The sequence below is a fragment of the Ovis aries genome, chromosome 11 (genome assembly GCF_016772045.2).
Source record: "Ovis aries strain OAR_USU_Benz2616 breed Rambouillet chromosome 11, ARS-UI_Ramb_v3.0, whole genome shotgun sequence".
Taxonomy (NCBI): Eukaryota; Metazoa; Chordata; class Mammalia; order Artiodactyla; family Bovidae; genus Ovis; species Ovis aries.
In genome coordinates, this window is record NC_056064.1 from 56,449,217 (window position 1) to 56,468,267 (window position 19,051).

General features: G+C 58.4%; 1 protein-coding gene across 1 annotated transcript in view; it reads right to left on the bottom strand.

The window, feature by feature from the left end:
* TTYH2 (tweety family member 2) overlaps positions 1 to 13,220 on the bottom strand; it is a 35,580-nt gene extending 22,360 nt beyond the window's left edge. Inside the window, exons 1-3 of the mRNA XM_027974025.3 lie at positions 13,076 to 13,220; positions 4,634 to 4,806; positions 887 to 998 (exon numbers count right to left, since the gene is read on the bottom strand). Coding sequence (XP_027829826.1) covers positions 887 to 998; positions 4,634 to 4,806; positions 13,076 to 13,204 — 414 coding nt within the window. The 5' untranslated portion in view covers positions 13,205 to 13,220. The remainder of the gene's footprint in view (positions 1 to 886; positions 999 to 4,633; positions 4,807 to 13,075) is intronic.
* Between the last annotated feature and the right edge of the window lie 5,831 nt (positions 13,221 to 19,051).

Below are 19,051 nucleotides of genomic sequence, written 5' to 3' on the forward strand. Positions count from 1 at the left end.
CTCCGGCATGTCCTTCACCCTGAGCCCCGAGCTGGAGCCACGGCGCCTGGAAACCAGAGCCCGGGGCACACCGTGCTGGCTTTGGAGGCTCTGCACTTGGTTTTGAAGTTTTCCCCTTGACATCTCCTAGACCGGACCCACAACGCTCTGTACTCAGCGCTGAGAGTGAACACAGAAAACACCGTGGGAGGAGCTTCCCTGGTGGCTCAGTGGGAACGGAGCCGCCTGCCGAGGCCGGGGACCCGGGTTTGATCCCTGGGTCGGGAAGATCCCATGTGCTGCAGAGTAAGTAAGCCGGAGTGTGGGTTGCTCTGCTCCGGAGTAGCTGTGAGTAAGCTCACAGCTACTGAGCTGACCCTCCAGGGCCCGGGACCTGTAGCTATTGAATGAAGCCCGTGGGCCCTGGAGTCCACGCTCTGCAAGAAGAGAAGACACCACGAGAGAGAAACCCACTCACTGCAGCTGGAGGAAAGCCCGTGCAGCAGCAAAGACCCAGCATAAATAAATAAACAAATAAAAAACAGTGTGTGTGTGTGTGTGTGTGTGTGTGTGTGTGTGTGTGTGTGTGTGTGTGTCTGGGGGGGGGGCGGGGGCGGGGCTGATTTTCCACATTCAAGAACCTCTTGGGCACAGGTCTCCTAAAGGTGGGTAGGATTCGATCACACGGCCGTCCTGCCCACCCCCAGGCCCCATCCGCCTTTCTCCTTGGGTCCTCACTCCCACCCCTGCCTGGGGAGCAGAAATGGCCTGTCTGCTCCTGGCGGGACCAAGTGGCAGCCCCACGGGGCGTCCAACCCCCATGGAGTCAAGCTGGCCGGATCTGACCGGGGCGTCTGTGGGGACCAGGCTGACCTTGCGGGCCGTGCCTGGCTGCCCGGGACCTTACCAGCACATCGATCCCGGAGAAGGTGTGGTTGGCGTTGTCCAGGGCGTAGAGCAGCTGATACACCCCGTCGTTGGCCTCGCTGTTTCCATAGAAACCCGCGCCCACTGCAGCGCTGTGGGTGAGACTCCAAAGTTAGAGGTGATACCCGGAGGAGATGGTTTTTTTCAGGACACTATTTTTTAGTGCCGTTTTAACTGCACGATGAACATGAATGGAAAGTATATGTAAGTCCCCGTGGTCTGGCCCCTCACTCACACAAACTCCCCCACTATCCACAGCCCCCACCAGAATGGCACGACTGTTACAACTGATGAACCTAAGAGGACAAGCCACTATCACCCAAAGTCCACAGTTTACGTTTGGGTCACTCCTGGGGCTGTAGAGTCTTATGTCTGAACAAAAGTATAAGGACACGTGTTTGCCATTATAGTATCACACAGAGTAGTTCCACGGCCCTTAAAATCCTTTGTGCTCTATCTTGTAATCCTCCCCCATCCCGAAACCCTGGCAACCATTCATGTGTTCACCGTTTCCATAGTTTTGCCTTTTCCAAAACGTCATATGGTTGGAATCATACAGTAAGTGGCCTATTCATATGCATTTAAGCTTCCTCCGTGTCCTTTCGTGGCTTGATAGCTCATTTTTCTTTGAGAGCTGAATAATATCCCATTGTTTGAATGAAAACAGCTTGGCCGTTCACCTCCTGAAGGGCATCTCGGTTGCTTCTACTGTTGTTGTTCAGCCGCCAAGTCATGTCTGACTTTTTGCGATCCCATGGACTGCAGCACGCCAGGCTTCCCCGTCCTTCACTATCTCCCGGAGTTTGCTCAGATTCATGTCCATTGAGTCGGTGATGCCATCCAACCATCTCATCCTCTGCCGCCCTCTTCTCCTCCTGCCCTCAGTCTTTCCCAGCATCACTAGGCCTTGGCAATTATGATACAAGAGGCTCTAAGCATCCATTAGAGCGAGTGTTTGACTTCAGCTGAGGGTAGGGGAGAGGGGGTGGTCTAAACTTCTGGCAAGTGTGTTGGCCAGGCGATGAGGGGAAGGCTCTGGGCCAGCGGGCCCTGGCCTGACCTGGCACGTTTCATTTAGCCCATGGGAAAACACTCCCGTTCTCTAGCCCCGGGGCTCCGAAGGGTGGAAGATTTTGCTGGCTGGGCCCCAGGGATTCTGATGCTGGTAATAAGTCGGGGAGGGGCTCAGGAACCCGTATCTTTCGGGCTCCCCAGGGCTGACACATGTGGGCTTGGGGACCGCTGAAGTCTCGTGAAATCACACCTGCCTCTCTGAAATCCTCTTAATGTTGGGGACTCCCCCTCCATTCTCTATCCTTTCCCCCACTCTCCTGTGTTGCCCATCCTACTGGAAAGTTCTGGATTCTAGAAAGTCCTACTCTTTGGTGTGATGTGCGGGCCTGTCTTTCCGGTGGCACACAGGCATAGCTGCCCTGCAGCAGGTGGGATCTCCCTGGATCAGGGATCGAACCCATGTCCCCCGTGTCAGCAGGTGGATTCTGCACTACTGGAACACCAGGGATCCAGAAAGCCCCCCTTCTTATGTGGAGTGGAAGTCTACCTCCTTAAACCACACACCCACTGATTTCTGCCTGTCCTCGGGGTCAGCCTGGAAGAAGCCTCCAATTCTACAAGATGACCTGCTGGACATCTGAATGGGGCTCCGTATCACCCTCCTTATCACTCTTCCAGTCAAGCATGTCCTCCAGACCCTGGTGCACATCTGGTTCAGCTCATCTGGTCGGGCAATGCTCTGAGTGACGCTCCCAAGCCCAGGCGGTCCCTCCAGCTCCGAGCTTGGGTCTTCCCTCCCCGCCACTGACCCTGTGCTCCACAAACACCCCTGGATTTCTCCCCAAGGACCCCTGCAAAGCCCAGGTGCTCCTCCTTCCTCTAACGCTCTACTGACTTTTGTTTTGTTTTAACCAAAAGCAGAACTCCAAATCCATCTCCGTGAAATTTCATCTGGTTGGTTTTGGTCCAACATTCCAGCCTGAGCAAATCATCTCGAATCTTGCTTCTGTCATTGATTGTATTTTATATGACTCACACCACTGGGGGTCCTCTGAAGAATCATCGAACAGCCTCGAGTTTTCATCCAAAACACTGGTTTTGGGGGTAGGGGTGAAGCTACATGTGTTTACACTTATCCTTTTTCTTTGAAAGGGACAGGACCTGCGAAGGAATCCCCTGGAAGGCTGTTATGGAATCCTCCTTCCAGGGCACTCTTGACCCCAAATTCAGTGTGTCTCAGGAAATGGTCCATGGCCCGCAGGACAGAATCACCTGGAGGGTGAGGGGGGCGGTCCACGCTGCACCCACTGTTATCAGTGTGGTCTGAAATGTGCATTTTGAAACAATGTTCCCGTCTGCTTCGTGGGTCAGACGCACGCAGCATACGCCCATGTCAGCTACACTTTGGTGAACCAGTGCGTAAATCAATACTCTTTGCATTCACCCAGAACTGTTCACCCAGCTTTGAACCCCCTTAACGGCACCAGCCCGGCATCTGAGCTCATTGAAACTGCTCCCTCCTCATCCCCCCAGCCTCACTCTGGATCCCTCCTCCTCCTGCTCTCGTTGACTCCCTTCCTTGCTCCTCTGCCTCAACTCACTCCCACCTGGCTCTGATCTGAGCTTGACTCCAGCGACTGGAACTGTGGACTTCCACTGCGCTCACCCCAGATCCCGCCACCCTGCAGCCCCATACGGCAGGCAGGACAGACGGCGAACGTGATCTAACGGGGAGAAGACAGCCCTGGGGCGCTGTGAGCCGCAGGGGACGAGCCCCAGGTATCCTCACGGCCCAGGCTCACTGGACCCCATCTGCCTCCCCCATCTGGAGACAGTAGGTCAAATCCAGCAGGACCATCTCCCAGTGTTTCAGGCAGGCCTGAGGCTTTTTGGAAAATCTTTGTAGATACAAAACCAAGGGAAAACAACTCCTCGGACTTCCCTGGTGGTCTAGTAGCTAAGACTCCGTGCTCCCAATGCAGGAGGCCCAGGTTTGATCCCTGGTCAGGGAGCCAGACCCCGCATGCCTCAACTAAAACCTAGTGCAGCCAAATAAATGAATGAAAATTAAAAAAAAAAAAGAAAGAAAGAAAACACGAAAAATACAACTCATGAGAAAACAAGGCCCGTGTGTGTGGGGTCACTTCTTGAGCAGTAGCTTGACTCTGACACGAAGTTAGAGATTCTCACTATTGGAGCAAAGACCTGGCTGAGGGCACTAAGAACCACTGATCCTGTAGAAGGTGGAATTGATCTGGGCTGGAGTCAGACTCTGATCGCAGATCCAGGGCGGTAGCTGGGAGGGGATGGGATGCAGAGAGTGGAGCTGCCACCGGTCAACTGCCCAGGGAACTCCCTGCTGGGCTGGAGAGGCTCACACCGAGGGTGGCGGCCTGGGATGCTAGGGAGCTTCCCATAACCACCCAGGACATCTGATTCCCACCGCTTGGGGAGAAAGCGGACAGCATGCACCCCAGAGACAGGCTCTCCCACCCAGGTTCCTGGAGCTCAGGCACGACCACGTGGGCAGACAGCTGATGAGCCACCTGGGGTCTGTTATGATGGGGTAGGGCTGGAGGTGGAAGGTGAGGAAGGGCTGTCCTGGTCAAGGGGCTGGGTCAAAGAGACCCAGACGGCCAGGGCTGCTTTTCGTCCGCTGCGTCTGCCTCCCACCTCCGCGCCCCCGCCCGGCCCAGCGCAGACAGACACTCACCAGCAGATGAGCGCGGCCACCACGGCCGTCCAGGTGACGCAGCAGGAGCGGGGGCGCTTGGTCTGCGCCGCGTCGTCCCGCCGGCAGCCGCACACGCAGACCAGGTAGGCTGCGAGGAGGACGAGGTTCAGGCCCAGGCCGATGGCGGCCACCAGCCCCAGGAACAGCAGCGACTGAGGAGGGAGAGGCCGGGAGTCAGCGCTGGGTCCCGGGGAAGGGCCCCAAGCTCAGCGGGGCTGCAGAAGCCGTGACTGAGCTGTACGTCCGTTGCCCTCCTCCCAGGACCAATGCTCCCGCTCTGTATAAAGTGCCCTGCCCTCGGGCACCAGGAGTTGGGGGGAGATGGAGCTCAGGTGTGGGAGGGGGCAGAGGACCCGAGACAAGAGGCAGGAGGCGTGGCTCAAGGCTGGCCCCTCATCTGGGGCATGCACACCTGGATGAAGGTAAGGACCAGACCCTGCCTAACGGATGCTCTGAGTCACTCAAGCGACAAGCAGGAATTGTCCCCAGACCCTGAGGTCTATGGGTGATGCTTGGTATGACCGAGGAAGACAAGGAGAGGGACGTCCACACGACTGGAGCATCTGAGGCCTCCTGAGGAGGTCGGGCCTGGGCAGGGTGTCTCAGAAGCTGAGCAGGGGCCTCGGGCCGACGTCCTGGCGTATGCCCCCTCTGAGCCTTGCTTTAGGAGTTGGGGTCCTTCCTAACCAGAGGCCAACTCCGTGAGGGGGGAGTGGGAGATGTCAGGAGATGCACCTGTGGAGGTCCCTTCTACCACACCCCGAAAGGGACGGTGACCCCCAGATGCCAAGGGTGGCAGCCAAGCCCAGAATCCTGAAAGGGAGAAGATGCCATCTCAGGCCTGCCAAGCACCACAGGGTCCTACAAAGGGGGCTGCTGTCGGCCAGGAGGCCCAGAATCCCCTACTCCTTGCCCTCCAGTCTCCTGACTCAGCCAGATGGACAGTAGATGGCTCCAGGGCTGGACCTGGCTCTAATCAGGCTCCTGAGCCGACGGCCTTGCCCTGCTGCACACGGGGCCCTGAGTCACTCCCAGCTGGGAATGTCCAGCGCTCCAGTCTGGGCTGTCGCGGGGCGGGGAGATGAGCAGATTGGGGGAGATACCGGGATCCTTCCGGTCTGAGGAGACAAGTCTCAGGCTGGAGGGTGCGCACACCTGGAGGCTGAGGCCTGCAGTCTGAGGTCATCTTGGCAGGAAGGGGTAGAGCCTCACAGGGGAGAGGGGGCACCTGCTCTGCTGGTCGCCTAGACCGACAGGCTCCCGAGCCTCACGGACAAATGGCCAAAGTGATGGGGACAGCCCGGAAGTGGACGGGGGGACGGCCCACTTGGGTGTGGGATAGGTGGCTGTGACAAAGCGTGGCTCTCGCCTCCACCTGGTGTAATTGCGTCACAGACCCTGCCAGGGGCCTGCCCTGCCACCCTCCCGACTTAGTGGCGTGGAGGGCGAGTCCTCCTCCTCCAGGCAGTTGGGAAGGCCCAGTAGACCTGAACACATGCATCCCCCTGTGGAAGTCCTCCTGGGGTGGCAGGGGCGGGGACCCCTGAGCCCGGACCACTAGCCTTGTCCCATGCACGGAGCCAGGAGGCTGGCCTGGGGAGATGGTGGGAAGGAGCCGCCCCTGCCGCCCCCCTGGTGGCTCAGACTGTAAAGAACCCGCCTGCAGTGCAGGAGACCAGGGCTCGATCTCAGAGTCAGGAAGATCCCCCAGAGGAGGAAATGTCTACACACTCCAGTATTCTTGCCTGGAGAATTCCATGGACAGCAGAGCCTGGCGGGCTACAGTCCATAGGGTCACCGAAGAATTGGATGCGATTGGCAACTGACACTGCCAGCCCCCAGCACAAGCCCCCAGGGCAAGCCGCTTGCTCACTGGAGGCCCTGTGGCCCTGGGCCATGGGGAAAAAGGTCAAGGACAGATAGGAGTTTCAGCTCAGTTCAGTCGCTCAATCGTGTCCAACTTTTTGCGACCCTATGGACTGCAGCACGTCAGGCCTCCCTGTCTATCACCAACTCTAGGAGTTTGCTCAAACTCATGTCCATTGAGTCGCTGATGCCATCCAACCGTCTCATCCTCTGTCGTCCCCTTCTCCTGCCTTCCATCTTTCCCAGCATCAGGGTCTTTTCAAATGAGTCAGTTCCTTGCATCAGATGGCCAAAGGATTAGAGTTTCAGCTTCAGCATCAGTCCTTCCAATGAATTTTCAGGACTGATCTCCTTTAGGATGGACTGGTTGGATCTCCTTGCTGTCCAAGGGACTCTCAGGAGTCTTTTCCAACACCACAGTTCAAAAGCATCAGTTCTTCGGGGCTCAGCTTTCTTTATAATCCAACTCTCACATCCATACTTGACCACTGGAAAAACCATAGCTTTGACTAGATGGACTTTGTTGGCAAAGTAATGTCTCTGCTTTTTAATATGCTATCTAGCTTGGTCATAGCTTTTCTTCCAAGGAGGAAGCATCTTTTAATTTCATGGCTGCAGTCACCATCTGCAGTGATTTTGGAGCCCAAGAAAATACAGGGGTTCAGAGCCTTGCTGTTCAAAGTGGAGTTCACCAGCACCGCAGCAATGACCTCTTCTGAGATGCAGAATGCACCATCTCCAGCTCCACCCTGGACCCAGTGAATCAGAAGTGCGCCAAGAGATGATCAGCGGGGCTGTATCCTGTTCAAGTCTAGGAAGCACCGAGTAGTGTCCACAGACTTCCTCAAGGTGTTTACGGCAGCGGAACCTTTCCTTCAGACTCGCTTAGCAGAGCACCGATATACAGAGCGTCTCCTGACTGAGAGGTGGATGTAAATGTCACGCTTTGTCCTGGCCACCCCCTCGCAGGCCTGAGGTCCCTCTGCTAGAGCCCAGGACCCCCTTCACAAGTTGCAGACCGCTGTGCAGTGTGCAAACCCCTCGAGCCGGCAACCCTTCTCCTTCCCCTGGCAGAAAGGAGGGCTTGTGTCCCCGCCGCCCACCCCCCACCCCGACAGCTGTTCACCGCAGCCTAACACTGCAGTAAGAGTCAAGTGCCGGAAGCAACCCAAATGCTGACCAACAAGAGATCTGACATGTAACAGGGGCTAGAGCCACAAAATGGAATACTGTGCAGCCGTGAAACGTCAGTGGCAGCGACAGCCAGGGATCGGGTGAATGTTTCAGACGCGGCACAGGAAGAAACAAGGGAGACGCAGCAGCAGGGGGTGTGGGGGCTAACTGATGTCAGACGCGAAGAGGGGAGGCTCAGCTGCAGGGACGGGCCCGAGACGCACCTGCCTCTGGGAGGGAATCAAGGGGGTCAGGGACAGACGTGGCCTGGGGCGGTGTCTCATATGCGCGCACACACACACACGCATGCACATACACGTGCTGAGGTGTACACTTACTAAGAGAGCACACTTCCCTATAAGTTAATCCTACTGAAAACAAAACAAAACCCGGATAAACCTTTTGCATAGATCAGAGACCGGCTAACAGTCAGACCTCCTCCCAGCTTCCCTAGACAATCTCACCCTCAATATCCTCCCAAACAGGAAAACCCACGGACTCTACCACGGGCCCCCATCCGGCACAGCAGGACCTCCGGGAAGTAATCACGACTTGGGGTGGTGCCACCTGAGTGTCTCCAAACCACAGCCCGGGTTTGCTCCCCCATTTCACCCCTCACAACACACTCGGGCCCCCTGACCTCTTGCAAGCCCCGTACTGTGGGCAGGGCCCTGGGATTCTCAGGCTGAGGGGCCTCTCCAAGCCGGGCGTCTAGCCTCAATTCTTTTACTCCTGCTTTGGCCCAGCCCGGGGAGGCCACGCCTGGGAAATCCAAACTTGGAGGCACTTTTGTTAGCAGTTCTCTTCCAGAACTTTCTTCCAGCACTGGGAGCACGAAGGCAGGGGCAGAGGAGCTAGGATCAGGGTTTGGGCTGTTTAGCGACTAAGTCGTGTCCAATTCTTTGCAACCCCATGGACTATGGCCCGCCAGGCTCCTCTGTCCATGGGATTTCCCAGGCAAGAATACTGGAGTGGGTTGCCGTTTCCTTCTCCAGAGGATCTTCCCGTCCCGGGGATCAAAGCCGAGTCTCCTGCATTGGCAGGCAGGGTCTTTACTGCTGAGCCACCTGGGAAGCCCAGGGTTAGGGTTAAGGCTGGAGGCAGGAGGGGCTGAAGGAGGGAGGGAAGAGAAGCCTGCACAACCTTCTCCCCCCGTCACCCTGCCGTCACCTGCCACCCTCTAACAGGCAACAGTTCTGCTCCTAATGGACTCTGCAGGTCTCCATTACACACCTCCCAGTGTTACAGGGAGGATGTCTTGTCTGCAGGAAGCCAGGAAGTCAATTCGCACGCCCTCCTGTGCTGAGGGAGCTGAGAAAGGACAGGTTCCCAGCCCCTGTGGCCACCACCTCCCTGAGCTGCCCAACAGCCAGCCCACGACCCCCACATCAGGGCTCAGGCCTCGCCCTATCATCCAAGCAACGTCCACTCATTCTGGTTTGTCACTTTGTAATGAGAAACCAGAGCACGAACCTAGGACCCCAGCTGAGGGCAGCAGTGACAGACGGGCCTTCTGGGAAGGCCGAGGTGGCAGCTGAGCCCCCAGGGGCTTCTGCACGTGGGTGGAGGAGGGAGGGGGCAACATCCTGAGCATCCCTCACCTCGAGACCCCAGGAGATGAAGAGTGTGCCAGCCCAGGGGTGAGGCCAGAGGGCGGGGAGCTGCAGGGTGAGGCCCTGACTGGAAAGGGTTAAGCTCCCCCACCTCCTGGGCTGGTGGGGGCAGCGTGAGTGTCTGCTGATCATGACTCAAGGTTCACGCTGGATGAATGGGGCTTCCTCATCCTTTGGCTCCTCTCAAATCCTGCGGCGGGGTAGGGCGGGGACGGCTCAGGAGGTCTTTCCTCCTGAGAAAGGCCCCCAAGCTGGGGGAGCCCCATAGCTCTGGATCCAACCCTCCCTTGGGAGTGTGTGAGACTCTGCAGAGCCTATGAACAGGACTGCCCAGGGTTAACATGTGGAGATGGGTGTAAAAAGTGAAGAATGGTTCCTCTGCTTCCTCACGCACGTCCCAGGACAATGGAAGCGGGAGAACAAAGGTGGGAGAGGGAACAGGCAGGGGTCCTGCCCTGCGGCAGGGCGCAGTGAACCTCCGCGCAGCAGCGTCTGGAGCCTTCAGCCTCGCAAAGGCACCGGGTCCTCAGTGTCTGCTCTCCCATCTCTCTGGGATGGGTAGTGATGGGGCCGCTGAAGGGGGAAACCGGGGTGGCTGGTTTGGGGAGACACAGCTGGGGGCAGTGCCAGGGCCCTTTCCCCAACTCTGCCCAGGCAACACCTGGCCAGTGGGGGCCTCCTCTGTGCCAAGTGGGGCTTGTGGCAACTTACGAAGCGCCCGGCGCTGGCCACATGCTTTATACCCACTAAACAACGACGGGGTCCTTTCACTAGCTTTTTGATGCCGGGATCTGCTCCATCCCCACCCTGTCTCACCTGGGCAAAGGTGAGGAGGGTCTCAGCACCTTCCCCACCTGGAGCTGGGGACCCAGCTGGGCGGGGGCGCCCCTTCAGCCTGGGGCTCGCCACCTCCCCAGGAGCCTGGTGGATGGGGCCCAGGCGATCTGGGCGAGGACTCAGGGTCTGGTCCACTGGCAGGGAGGGGTGGAAAGATTGACCCACAGCGGGCTTCCACGGCGGCTCCCAAGACCCCAGAAAGTGAGCGGGGGTGGTGAGGGGGGGGGGAACCTGTTTCCTTGAGGAAGTTCTGGGGCTGAATTTGCTCAGGATGTCTGGGTCATCACCAGGCAGAACGCCTCTTCCAGATCCCCGGCACAGCCCGCCCCCTCCCCTGAGCTGTCCTTCATCTTGACTGCCTGGTCCCAGCTCCACTTAATCCTTGGTGTGGGTGGGTGCCCACGTGCGCGCGCACGCACACACACACACACACACTGTACCACAAGCCAGCACTCTTCCCTTGGCCCTCCGGGGCGGAAGCTGCAGCCCCCTCGGCACGTGTCTTTCAGTCCTTCCTGATCGTGACAGCAGAGGATCCTTGTCTGCATCCTCCACGCGTCACTGTACTCGGACACGCTGTTGAACATCAAGGCCAGTCTTCGTAGTGATTTGCGTCCCTGGGACCACCACGTGGGAGGGGACCCTCTAGGCACTGAGCACGTTTCAAGGGGCAGCTTGTTCACTACTTGCAGAGGAGGGAAGGGAGGCTCAGGGAGGTACAGACACCTGCCCCGGTCACACGTAAGTGACAGCACTGTGGGTTCCAACGCACAGCCCCCTCCCAGCTGCTCAGCTGCTGAGCCCTGAAGGCCTTGGCAGCACAGCTGGCACGTGACCCCACGTCCAGCACAAGGCTTCTCCCCAGTTAGGAGTCTGCTGAGCGCTGAGCTGATCAACAGCAGGAGGTGCCCAATCGATGGTGCTAACTGACATGGGCCGTGACTGCTGCTCAGGAGGAAGGGGACTTCCAGAAGAGACTCCTGGTCAGACACCAGGGGAACTTACCAGAACGGGAGCCGCCTGAAATAAACACTCAGAGCCAGACTTCCCGTCTAGTCCTGTCCAGCCCCACCACACTCGGATCCCAGGCAGGGCCCTCGGGCTGCCTGAGCAGGTCGAGGAGGGTGGGGGTGAGGCCGGGGGAAGGGGATGCCCCTTGGAGTGCCAGGGTCTGACATGAGGAGGAGAGGGACAGGGACTGTGAGTTGGTCCCTTTGGCTTGACTGTCACCTCTCCAGGGGACCAAGCGGGGTGGGGCAGGCTCAGGCCCACCAGCACAGCCAGACAGCAGCTGTCTGTCCCGTCCAGCCCCCTCCCCACACCTGAAGGTCGTCTCCACCCAGGCAGGAGCTTACTTTTCCTCCAGGGGAAAGGAGAAAGCCACAGTGGGAGACCCCAGGGCAGGATCTGGGGCGCGGGGTTTGGGACACGCAGATGTGAGGTCAGACACACACACACAGACACATACACATAATCTGCAAGCAACACAGCTGTCTCTGAAATCATATCCGCCTCTTTTCATGCATTCACTGGGAGCGGAAGATTCCCTGGAGTTCTCCCCAGGCGACCACATTCTCAGGGAGCCAGCGGCCTTCCCCAGGCAGGGCTCAGGCAGGGGGTGGGAGGGGGCGTGCAGACCGGGAAGGGTGCAAGCTGGGGAAGCCAAACTGGCCGACTGCTCCCCGTCCAGCAGCAGCAAGGGGGGCCCGGTTCACTCCCGCTTCTGGAAGGGCAGGCACCATCTGCCTGGGGCCCACGGGTGACAAGGACGCTAGGGGTTATTATTAGACTCCCCGGTCAGGTGCCCTGCACACCCCACTGGATCAGCATCCCCGGGACCCTGCAGGAGAAAGTCCTGGTTGGGGAGAGGCGAACAGTTGACTGCCATCTTGACCTCCGAGGCCCGGCTCCGCCCGGACCCGCCCCACACGCGTAGATTGTGGAGAAACTGCCCGCCGGGGGTCAAAGTCCCCAAATTGGCCCACAGGTCTAAACAAACGGGCCCCACCTCGGGTTTCCCAGCCGCGGAATCTTTGACCCGACAGAAAACTGACTCAGCCTGGCCTCGGGGGCTGAACTGGGCTGGGCCAGACCTGACCAGGCTGGGAGATTCTGCACTCGGTCTGGGCGGGGAAGCCTAGGGGAGCACCCCTTCCCCCTAGGGGTGCAGAAACCTGGGAGGGAAGGGCCAGCACAGCGGGGCGAGGGCAGAGTTGCGGGGATGGGGGAAGAGGCTGGCCAAGCCGCCCAGACCCCAGAAATCCAGGGCTCAGAAGGTGTGTCTGTACAGAGGAGGGGTTGGGGGTGTTGGGGGGCACTGTCTTTCCCCCGCATATCCACATGAGGCTGCAGGTCCACACCCCTCTCCTCTGGCTCTGTCGCCTTCCAGGAGGGGCCCAGGCGGAGGGGCTGGCAGGGGCTGGGGAGGAAGCGTGCCGCGGAGACGAACCCGGAGACTCCAGCCAGTTTCTGCCCAAACTTCTCCCAGGCCGCACAGACCCGGAAAGCGAGAGCGCGTCTGGTTCCCCGCAGGAGGAGGGAAACCCCGGGGAGCGCCCCGCCGTCCCGCCCCGCCCCCCGCAGCTGGCGCGCGAGAATCACCGGGTTCAGGTACCAATGCACCCCCAGCCCCGACCCCTGAGCGGCGCTGCCCTCTCCCTGGGCGCTCACCCACCCCCGCCCCGCAGGAAGCGCCCTTCCCCCCGTGCCTTTGGCCGGCTTAACTCCCATCTTTCCAGTTGTCCAGGCCCGTGAGGTTCCCAGACGGGAGGGCCGTGGGCCAAGGCCCCACGGGGGAAAGGGCGAAGAGGGAAGAGGCTGCGGGGAGAGTGTGGGTGAGTGGGGTGTGGGGTCTGGAGGTGCGCGGAGCGCGGCGGGCTGGGAGGCGGGAAGGGGCGGCGCGGGGACTTGGGGCTCCTGGTCGCGGACTCACCTCCTGGTAACTCTCATCGCGGGGCCTGAAGGTGCTGTCCACCGGCTGCAAGCGCAGCCCTAGGTGCGGGACGCTGTGCAGCCACGCCACCCACCAGGGCGCGATGTACTCCACGCGCGCCGCCGGCATGGCTCAGCACGAGTGCGCCCGCCCGCCCGTCGGCCCCGGACGCGCGCCCGCCCAGCCCGGCCCCGCCCAGCCGAGGATCAGGCCCCGCCCCCGGAGCGCGGGCCCACCCCGCCCCTTCCAGGGCGGCCCCTGCCCCGGGCTCACCCTGGGGCCACCAGGGGTCACTCCCTAGAACCCGAAGCATTTCTTTTGGTCTGGAATTTGTCCTGGCGGCTCAGACGGTAAAGTGTCTGGCCGCAATGCGGGAGACCTCGGTTCGATCCTTGGGTCGGGAAGATCCCATGGAGAAGGAAATGGAAACCCACTCCAGTACTCTTGCCTGGAAAATTCCATGAACTGAGGACCCTGATAGGCTACAGTCCATGGGGTCGCAAAGAGTCAGATACGACCAAGCGACTTCACTTTCACTTTTGTCCTGGCCCAAGTCCGGGTGAAAGAGGTGGAAGAAGGGAAAACAGCCCCCAGAAGTCTCCTGAATCTGTCTCTTAACAACAGTCTCTGGGTCCCCACTTGCTCCTTGGAAGAAAAGCTATGACCAACCTAGACAGCATATTAAAAAGCAGAACCATAACTTTGCCAACAAAGGTCTGTCTAGTTAAAGCTACGGTTTTTCCAGGAGTCATGTATGGATGTGAGAGTTGGACTATAAAGAAAGCTGAGCCCCGAAGAATTGATGCTTTTGAACTGTGGTGTTGGAGAAGACTCTTGAGAGTCCCTTGGGCGGCAAGGAGATTCAACCAGTTCATCCTAAAGGAGATCAGTCCTGAATATTCACTGGAAGGACTGATACTGAAGCTGAAACTTCAATACTTTGGCCATCTGATGCAAAGAACTGACTCATTGGAACAGACCCTGATGCTGGGAAAGATTGAAGGCAGGAGAAGGGGATGACAGAGGATGAGATGGTTGGATGGCATCACTGACTCTATGGACATGAGTTTGAGCAAGCTCTGGCAGTTGGTGATGGACAGGGAGGCTTGGCTTGCTGCAGTCCATGGGGTCGCAGAGTCGGACACAACTGAGCAACTGAACTGAACTGAACTGAATTGGGTCCTCAGGGTTTTGGTCACATCATCAAATCAAGTACATAGACTGTCTGAATGCCTCGGCAATCATGGTATGAGAAAGGCAAGGATGGCTGTTCCTGGTGCTTTCAGAGGGTAGAGGCGGCGTGACTGGTAAAGAACCCGTCTGCCGATGCAGGAGGCACACAGGAGAAGTGGGTTTGATCCCTGGGTTGGGAAGATCCCCTGGAGAAGGAAATGGCAGCCCACTCCAGTATTCTTGCCTGGAGAATCCCGTGGACAGAGGAGCCTGGTGGGCTACAGTCCATGGGGTCCCAAAGAGTCGGACACGACTGGAGTGACTTAGCGTGAACTGACAGATTGCGGACCGGACTAAAGGGACCCAGTCCCTGGGTCACTAGCTCTAAATTCACTCTCTTCCGGGATTGAGCATCCACTCTGTAAACATGGTCTTGCCCTGGGAGCGCCCAGGTCATCTGCCCAAACAACTAAGGGGTCCCAGCTGAAAGAAGGAGCTGGTTGGAGGGCCCCAACCTCCCACGGGAGAGACCCTGGAGCCTGGGGGAGGGGAGGGAGCCTGGGAAGGCCAGGATGGGCTAGACCTCCCAGGGAGATGTTGGAGCCTTCGAGAATACAAATTAACTGAGGGCCTACTAGGTGCCAGACGTTGTTCTGTCCGTGAACAAAAGCTGATGGAAAGTCTGGCTGGGCGGGGATTGTGGTTTAGCGGCAGGCGGTAGCGACACCCACAGAAGGACAGGCGCTAGCTCAGCGGTGCCTTGGAGGAAGGCAGAGCAGGGTCAGCGCATCAGGATGCTGGGGTGGGACTTGTGGGGGTGCAGTCCCAGGTCTAACAGAGCCTCGTGGGCAGAAACAGACTTCGGTCCCACGACCCAGACAGCGTTCTGTGATTGCAGGAGGCATGGGGCCAGGAGAGGGTAAGTCTTGGGATAGGGTCCAAGACTGGGTAAAGGGCCGTCTGAGGTCAGTGACAGAGGAGTAGAGGAGTGAAGGGGTCCTGAGATCAGGCTTGTGTTGCTGGCAGTCTAATCAGTGGTAGTGCGGGGTGGGGGTGAGGTGTGTGAGGTGGGGAGACCCCTAGGTTTCTGGCTTGGGGAACTGGGTGGATGAAGGTGAAACTCCATGGGTGACATGCGTTAACTACTAGGGGAGTACAGAGTACACACCCCTTCCCTTATTAGAGATCCAGGACTGGGAGACGGAGCCCTGTTTAATAGTTGAGACTTCTCTCTCCTCCAGGAGGTCACAGTCCTGGTCAAGGTCCCCAGAACTGCAGCCATCCATCTTCGATGCTGGGGAGCACCGTTCCTGTCACTGGGATTTCCTTTCGTAATTCAACAACCTTTGAGCACCTTCTCTGCTCCAGGGGATACACTGATGAACACCACACATTCCTGCCTGCATGGGGTCTCAAGCTTAAAGGTGAGGGCAGGCAGCCTTTATCCCACACGGTGATTAATCACAAATCCCCACCCACCCCCAAGTGCCTTCCAGAGCCCAGCACTGGTTTGTAAACTGGGACTGAAGCTGGGGTGCGGGGACATTTCCTGAAAAGTGACATGAGGTGAGAGCTGAAGGATGTGAAGGAGTTAACTCAGGGCATCCTGGGAAGAAGGCTGGATTCTGAGCAGGGGGACAGTACAGGGTGAGATCAGGGCCCAAGGCCCGCAGGGCACATCGGGGAATCAGTGAGTCCAAACTCAGCCAGAGGAGTGACAAGGAGATGCTGGAAACTCCCGTGGCTGCTGCCAAGGACTGGGGTGCAAGAAGGAACTGGGGTGGGGGGATGAAAATCTTTTCTCTGGACTGCAGTACAAAATACAGAGAACTGGATACCAAGAAGGGTGAATTTCACTGTAAATTGCATCTTAGCTAGCCTTGATTTATAGTTTTTTTTAAAAAAGAGAAGCTGGCAAGGTGGGCCAGTACGGCCCCACGGGCCCTGGCAAAGGATCTGGTCTTGAACCAGCCATGCTGGCCGCTGAGGAGGGTGGACACCTGGAGCGATTTTGGAGGGCCCTCGGTGGCACTCAGCAGTGACCTCACAGGCCGGGACCTCCGGGGTAGGCACTGCCTGGTGCCACACACGGTCCCCCCCTCCCTGGGCTGCAGCTGCTGCTCCTGGCCTCCCTGACCCGGAAGTTAGGAGGATTTGCCGTTCCTCTAGAAGATTAGAGTCACAACTGTGAACTCAAGTGCTGTAGGGGAGAGGAGTGGGGGAGGGGCCTGCCTCCCTGTGAGTGGCAGGGAGTGAGCCCACCTGTCCTGGGCGGGGGCAGGGCCCAGAGTGGGGGCACGCGGGGGCAGGGGGGCTGCACCCACACTCGATGCTCATGGCAAGCAGAAGCTGGCCACCACCACAGCCTCGGGGTTCATCCTGAACACAAACCTGCTTGGCCAGTCTGCACCCAGCAGACCAGAGCCCTCCAAGAGACTCGTTCCGGGGTTGACCAGCCCTCCTGCCCACGCCACTCCTCATTCAGCTGGCGCGGCCAGAACCAGCTCACCCAAGCTGTGGGCTGACCTCAGCAAGGCAGTGGTGGGCCCTGGGCATGCCAACTCACACAGAATCTCCGGACTCAGCCCTGGACACCATGGTGTGAACTGTTACAGAAGACCCCAAGTGGCTGGGAGGTAGAGGCCAGGGCTGAGACCCACAGCGTGAAAGGATGCCTTCTCTAGACAAATACCGGCAGGCTTTGTATCCTAGGAGCTGGGGCTGGTCTCTGCACAATGCGCTGGGACAAAGGGAGCCAAGCGGTAAACCCGCCCTCTTCCTGGGAAGCTGGGATGGTGAAAGGGCGGGCAAGACCGGGAGCTGAAGGCGCCCCATCTGGGTCTGGTCACCACCAGAGCCCCAGAGGGCACTTCTCCCAGAAAAAAAAAACAAAACGCGCTTCACTACGCCACATGCCGAAGAATTCCTAGGAGAGGAACTACTAGGCATCTCAGGCACTCGGCCCCTTAGATGATACAGATGGAAACCAGGCTGAGATCCTCCCTAGCCTCCTGCCCTCACTTGCCGGACTCTGGCGCCACCTTGTGGCCCGCCTGGAACACCGCGCCAAGACTCTAAAACCACCGGAGAAGGGGCTCTTGCCATAAACTGAAGGGGAACTGAGGCAGAGTGCTGGGAAAGGCAGGCTGGCAACCACCCAAGCGGGGCCTCTGGCGGGAATACCACCTTGCCAACGGCTGAGGTGTCCACAGGACCCATGCGGGCACCTGTGCAATCTTATCAGGCTATTTTCGCTGCTTAAAATGCGTGCCTGAAGCACGTGGCCCTCCTCTCAGGGGAAAGGATAAGGGTCCTTCTCACTGAGGCAGGAGGGGGTGTGGAGGCGAACTGCCCTGCCAACTGGCAGACACCCACCACCCACAGGGGACCCACAGCCCCTGCTGAAGGCGATCTTGCCTCCGGGTTCCAGCTGTGCTTCACTGCTCCCCTGGCGACTCCGACACTAAGATGTGGCAGACAGAAGCGTATGGAGCCCTCCCAGGGGTTGGGAACTGTGCAGGTGAGATGAGGCAGGGACAGAATCCAGAAACAAACCTTTGCATATATAATCAAAGTCTGACGAGGACAGGACCACCGTCAGCAGGCTACGGTCCATATGGTCACAGAGAGTTGGACACAACCGAAGCAACTTGCCATGCGTGGAAAAGATACACGAAAGATAAAGGCCAGCAAGCCAGCAGGGGGTGGACGCAGGATGAGCCCCCGGGAGCCAGGTCTGGCTGGGACCACAGCTGTCATGCCTGAGCCAGCAGGCATGTTCCACCCTCAGCCACCGCTCCGCTGCCTGGGGCCCGGGGCTCGGTTTCTGGCTCCTCCCTGTAAGTGTTCTCTGGGTTTCCCATCGGCCTTTTGGCTCCCAGGGCTTCTGTCGCTGGGCTGACACCCACTCACCTCCATTTTCAGCTCCTTGGAAACTCTCATCTAAACTGTCCTTCCAGCTGCGTTCATCTGGTGAACAGCTGGCACCACTCCTGAGCTCTACTCTGTAAACACACAGGACGGACTTTTCTGTGCCTGAGAACTCAGGTCTGCAGAAAAAAAAATTTTTCACACACCCACCTGTGCATGTGGTTGGTGGGTATCTGTCAGCTGGCAGGGCAGTTTGCCTCCACACCCACTACTGCCTCAGTGAGAGGACCCCCATCTTTTCCCCACAGAGGAGGAGGGCACATGCTTCAAGAACACATTTTAAGTAGAAAACAGAGTCTGACACTATTCCACAGGTGCCCGGCACAGGTCCTGTGGGAGCCTCAGCCTCCAGCCCTTGGCAGAGGCATCCCCGCCACAGCCCCGTCTTGGGCTGCCGAGGGGTGGGCGCCAGCCTGCTCTTCCCAGCACTCTGCCTCAGCGCCCATCAGTCTAAGGGAAGGGCCCCTTCTCCAGGGGCACCACATCTCGCCATGGCAGAGACAAAAGCCGCCACATTCCGAGGATTCTGAGGAAAAGCCAGCTTCATTTACTGCCACTTCTGAGAAGGCTGATCAACTCCGTCAAACTATCATTTTCATCACTGGGGAGCTTATTTTACCTAAGTGACTTTTAAATCTCAGGAGTGGAGACTGGCTTTATTTCCACCAGTATCTGACTCCTTTAACTGCCTACTTCTTCTTACTTTCAAAATTAAGACTTAAAAAAAAAATGGCTTAACTGTCCCCTGGGAGGGATCATAGCCCAAGACAGGGGAGTTAATGAGGGAGCCCAGCCAGGACTCCCACGCTATTCCCACCAGAAGCCATCAGCAAGTTAGGACCCACCCACCCCTGTTCTCAAAGACAAAGGCCA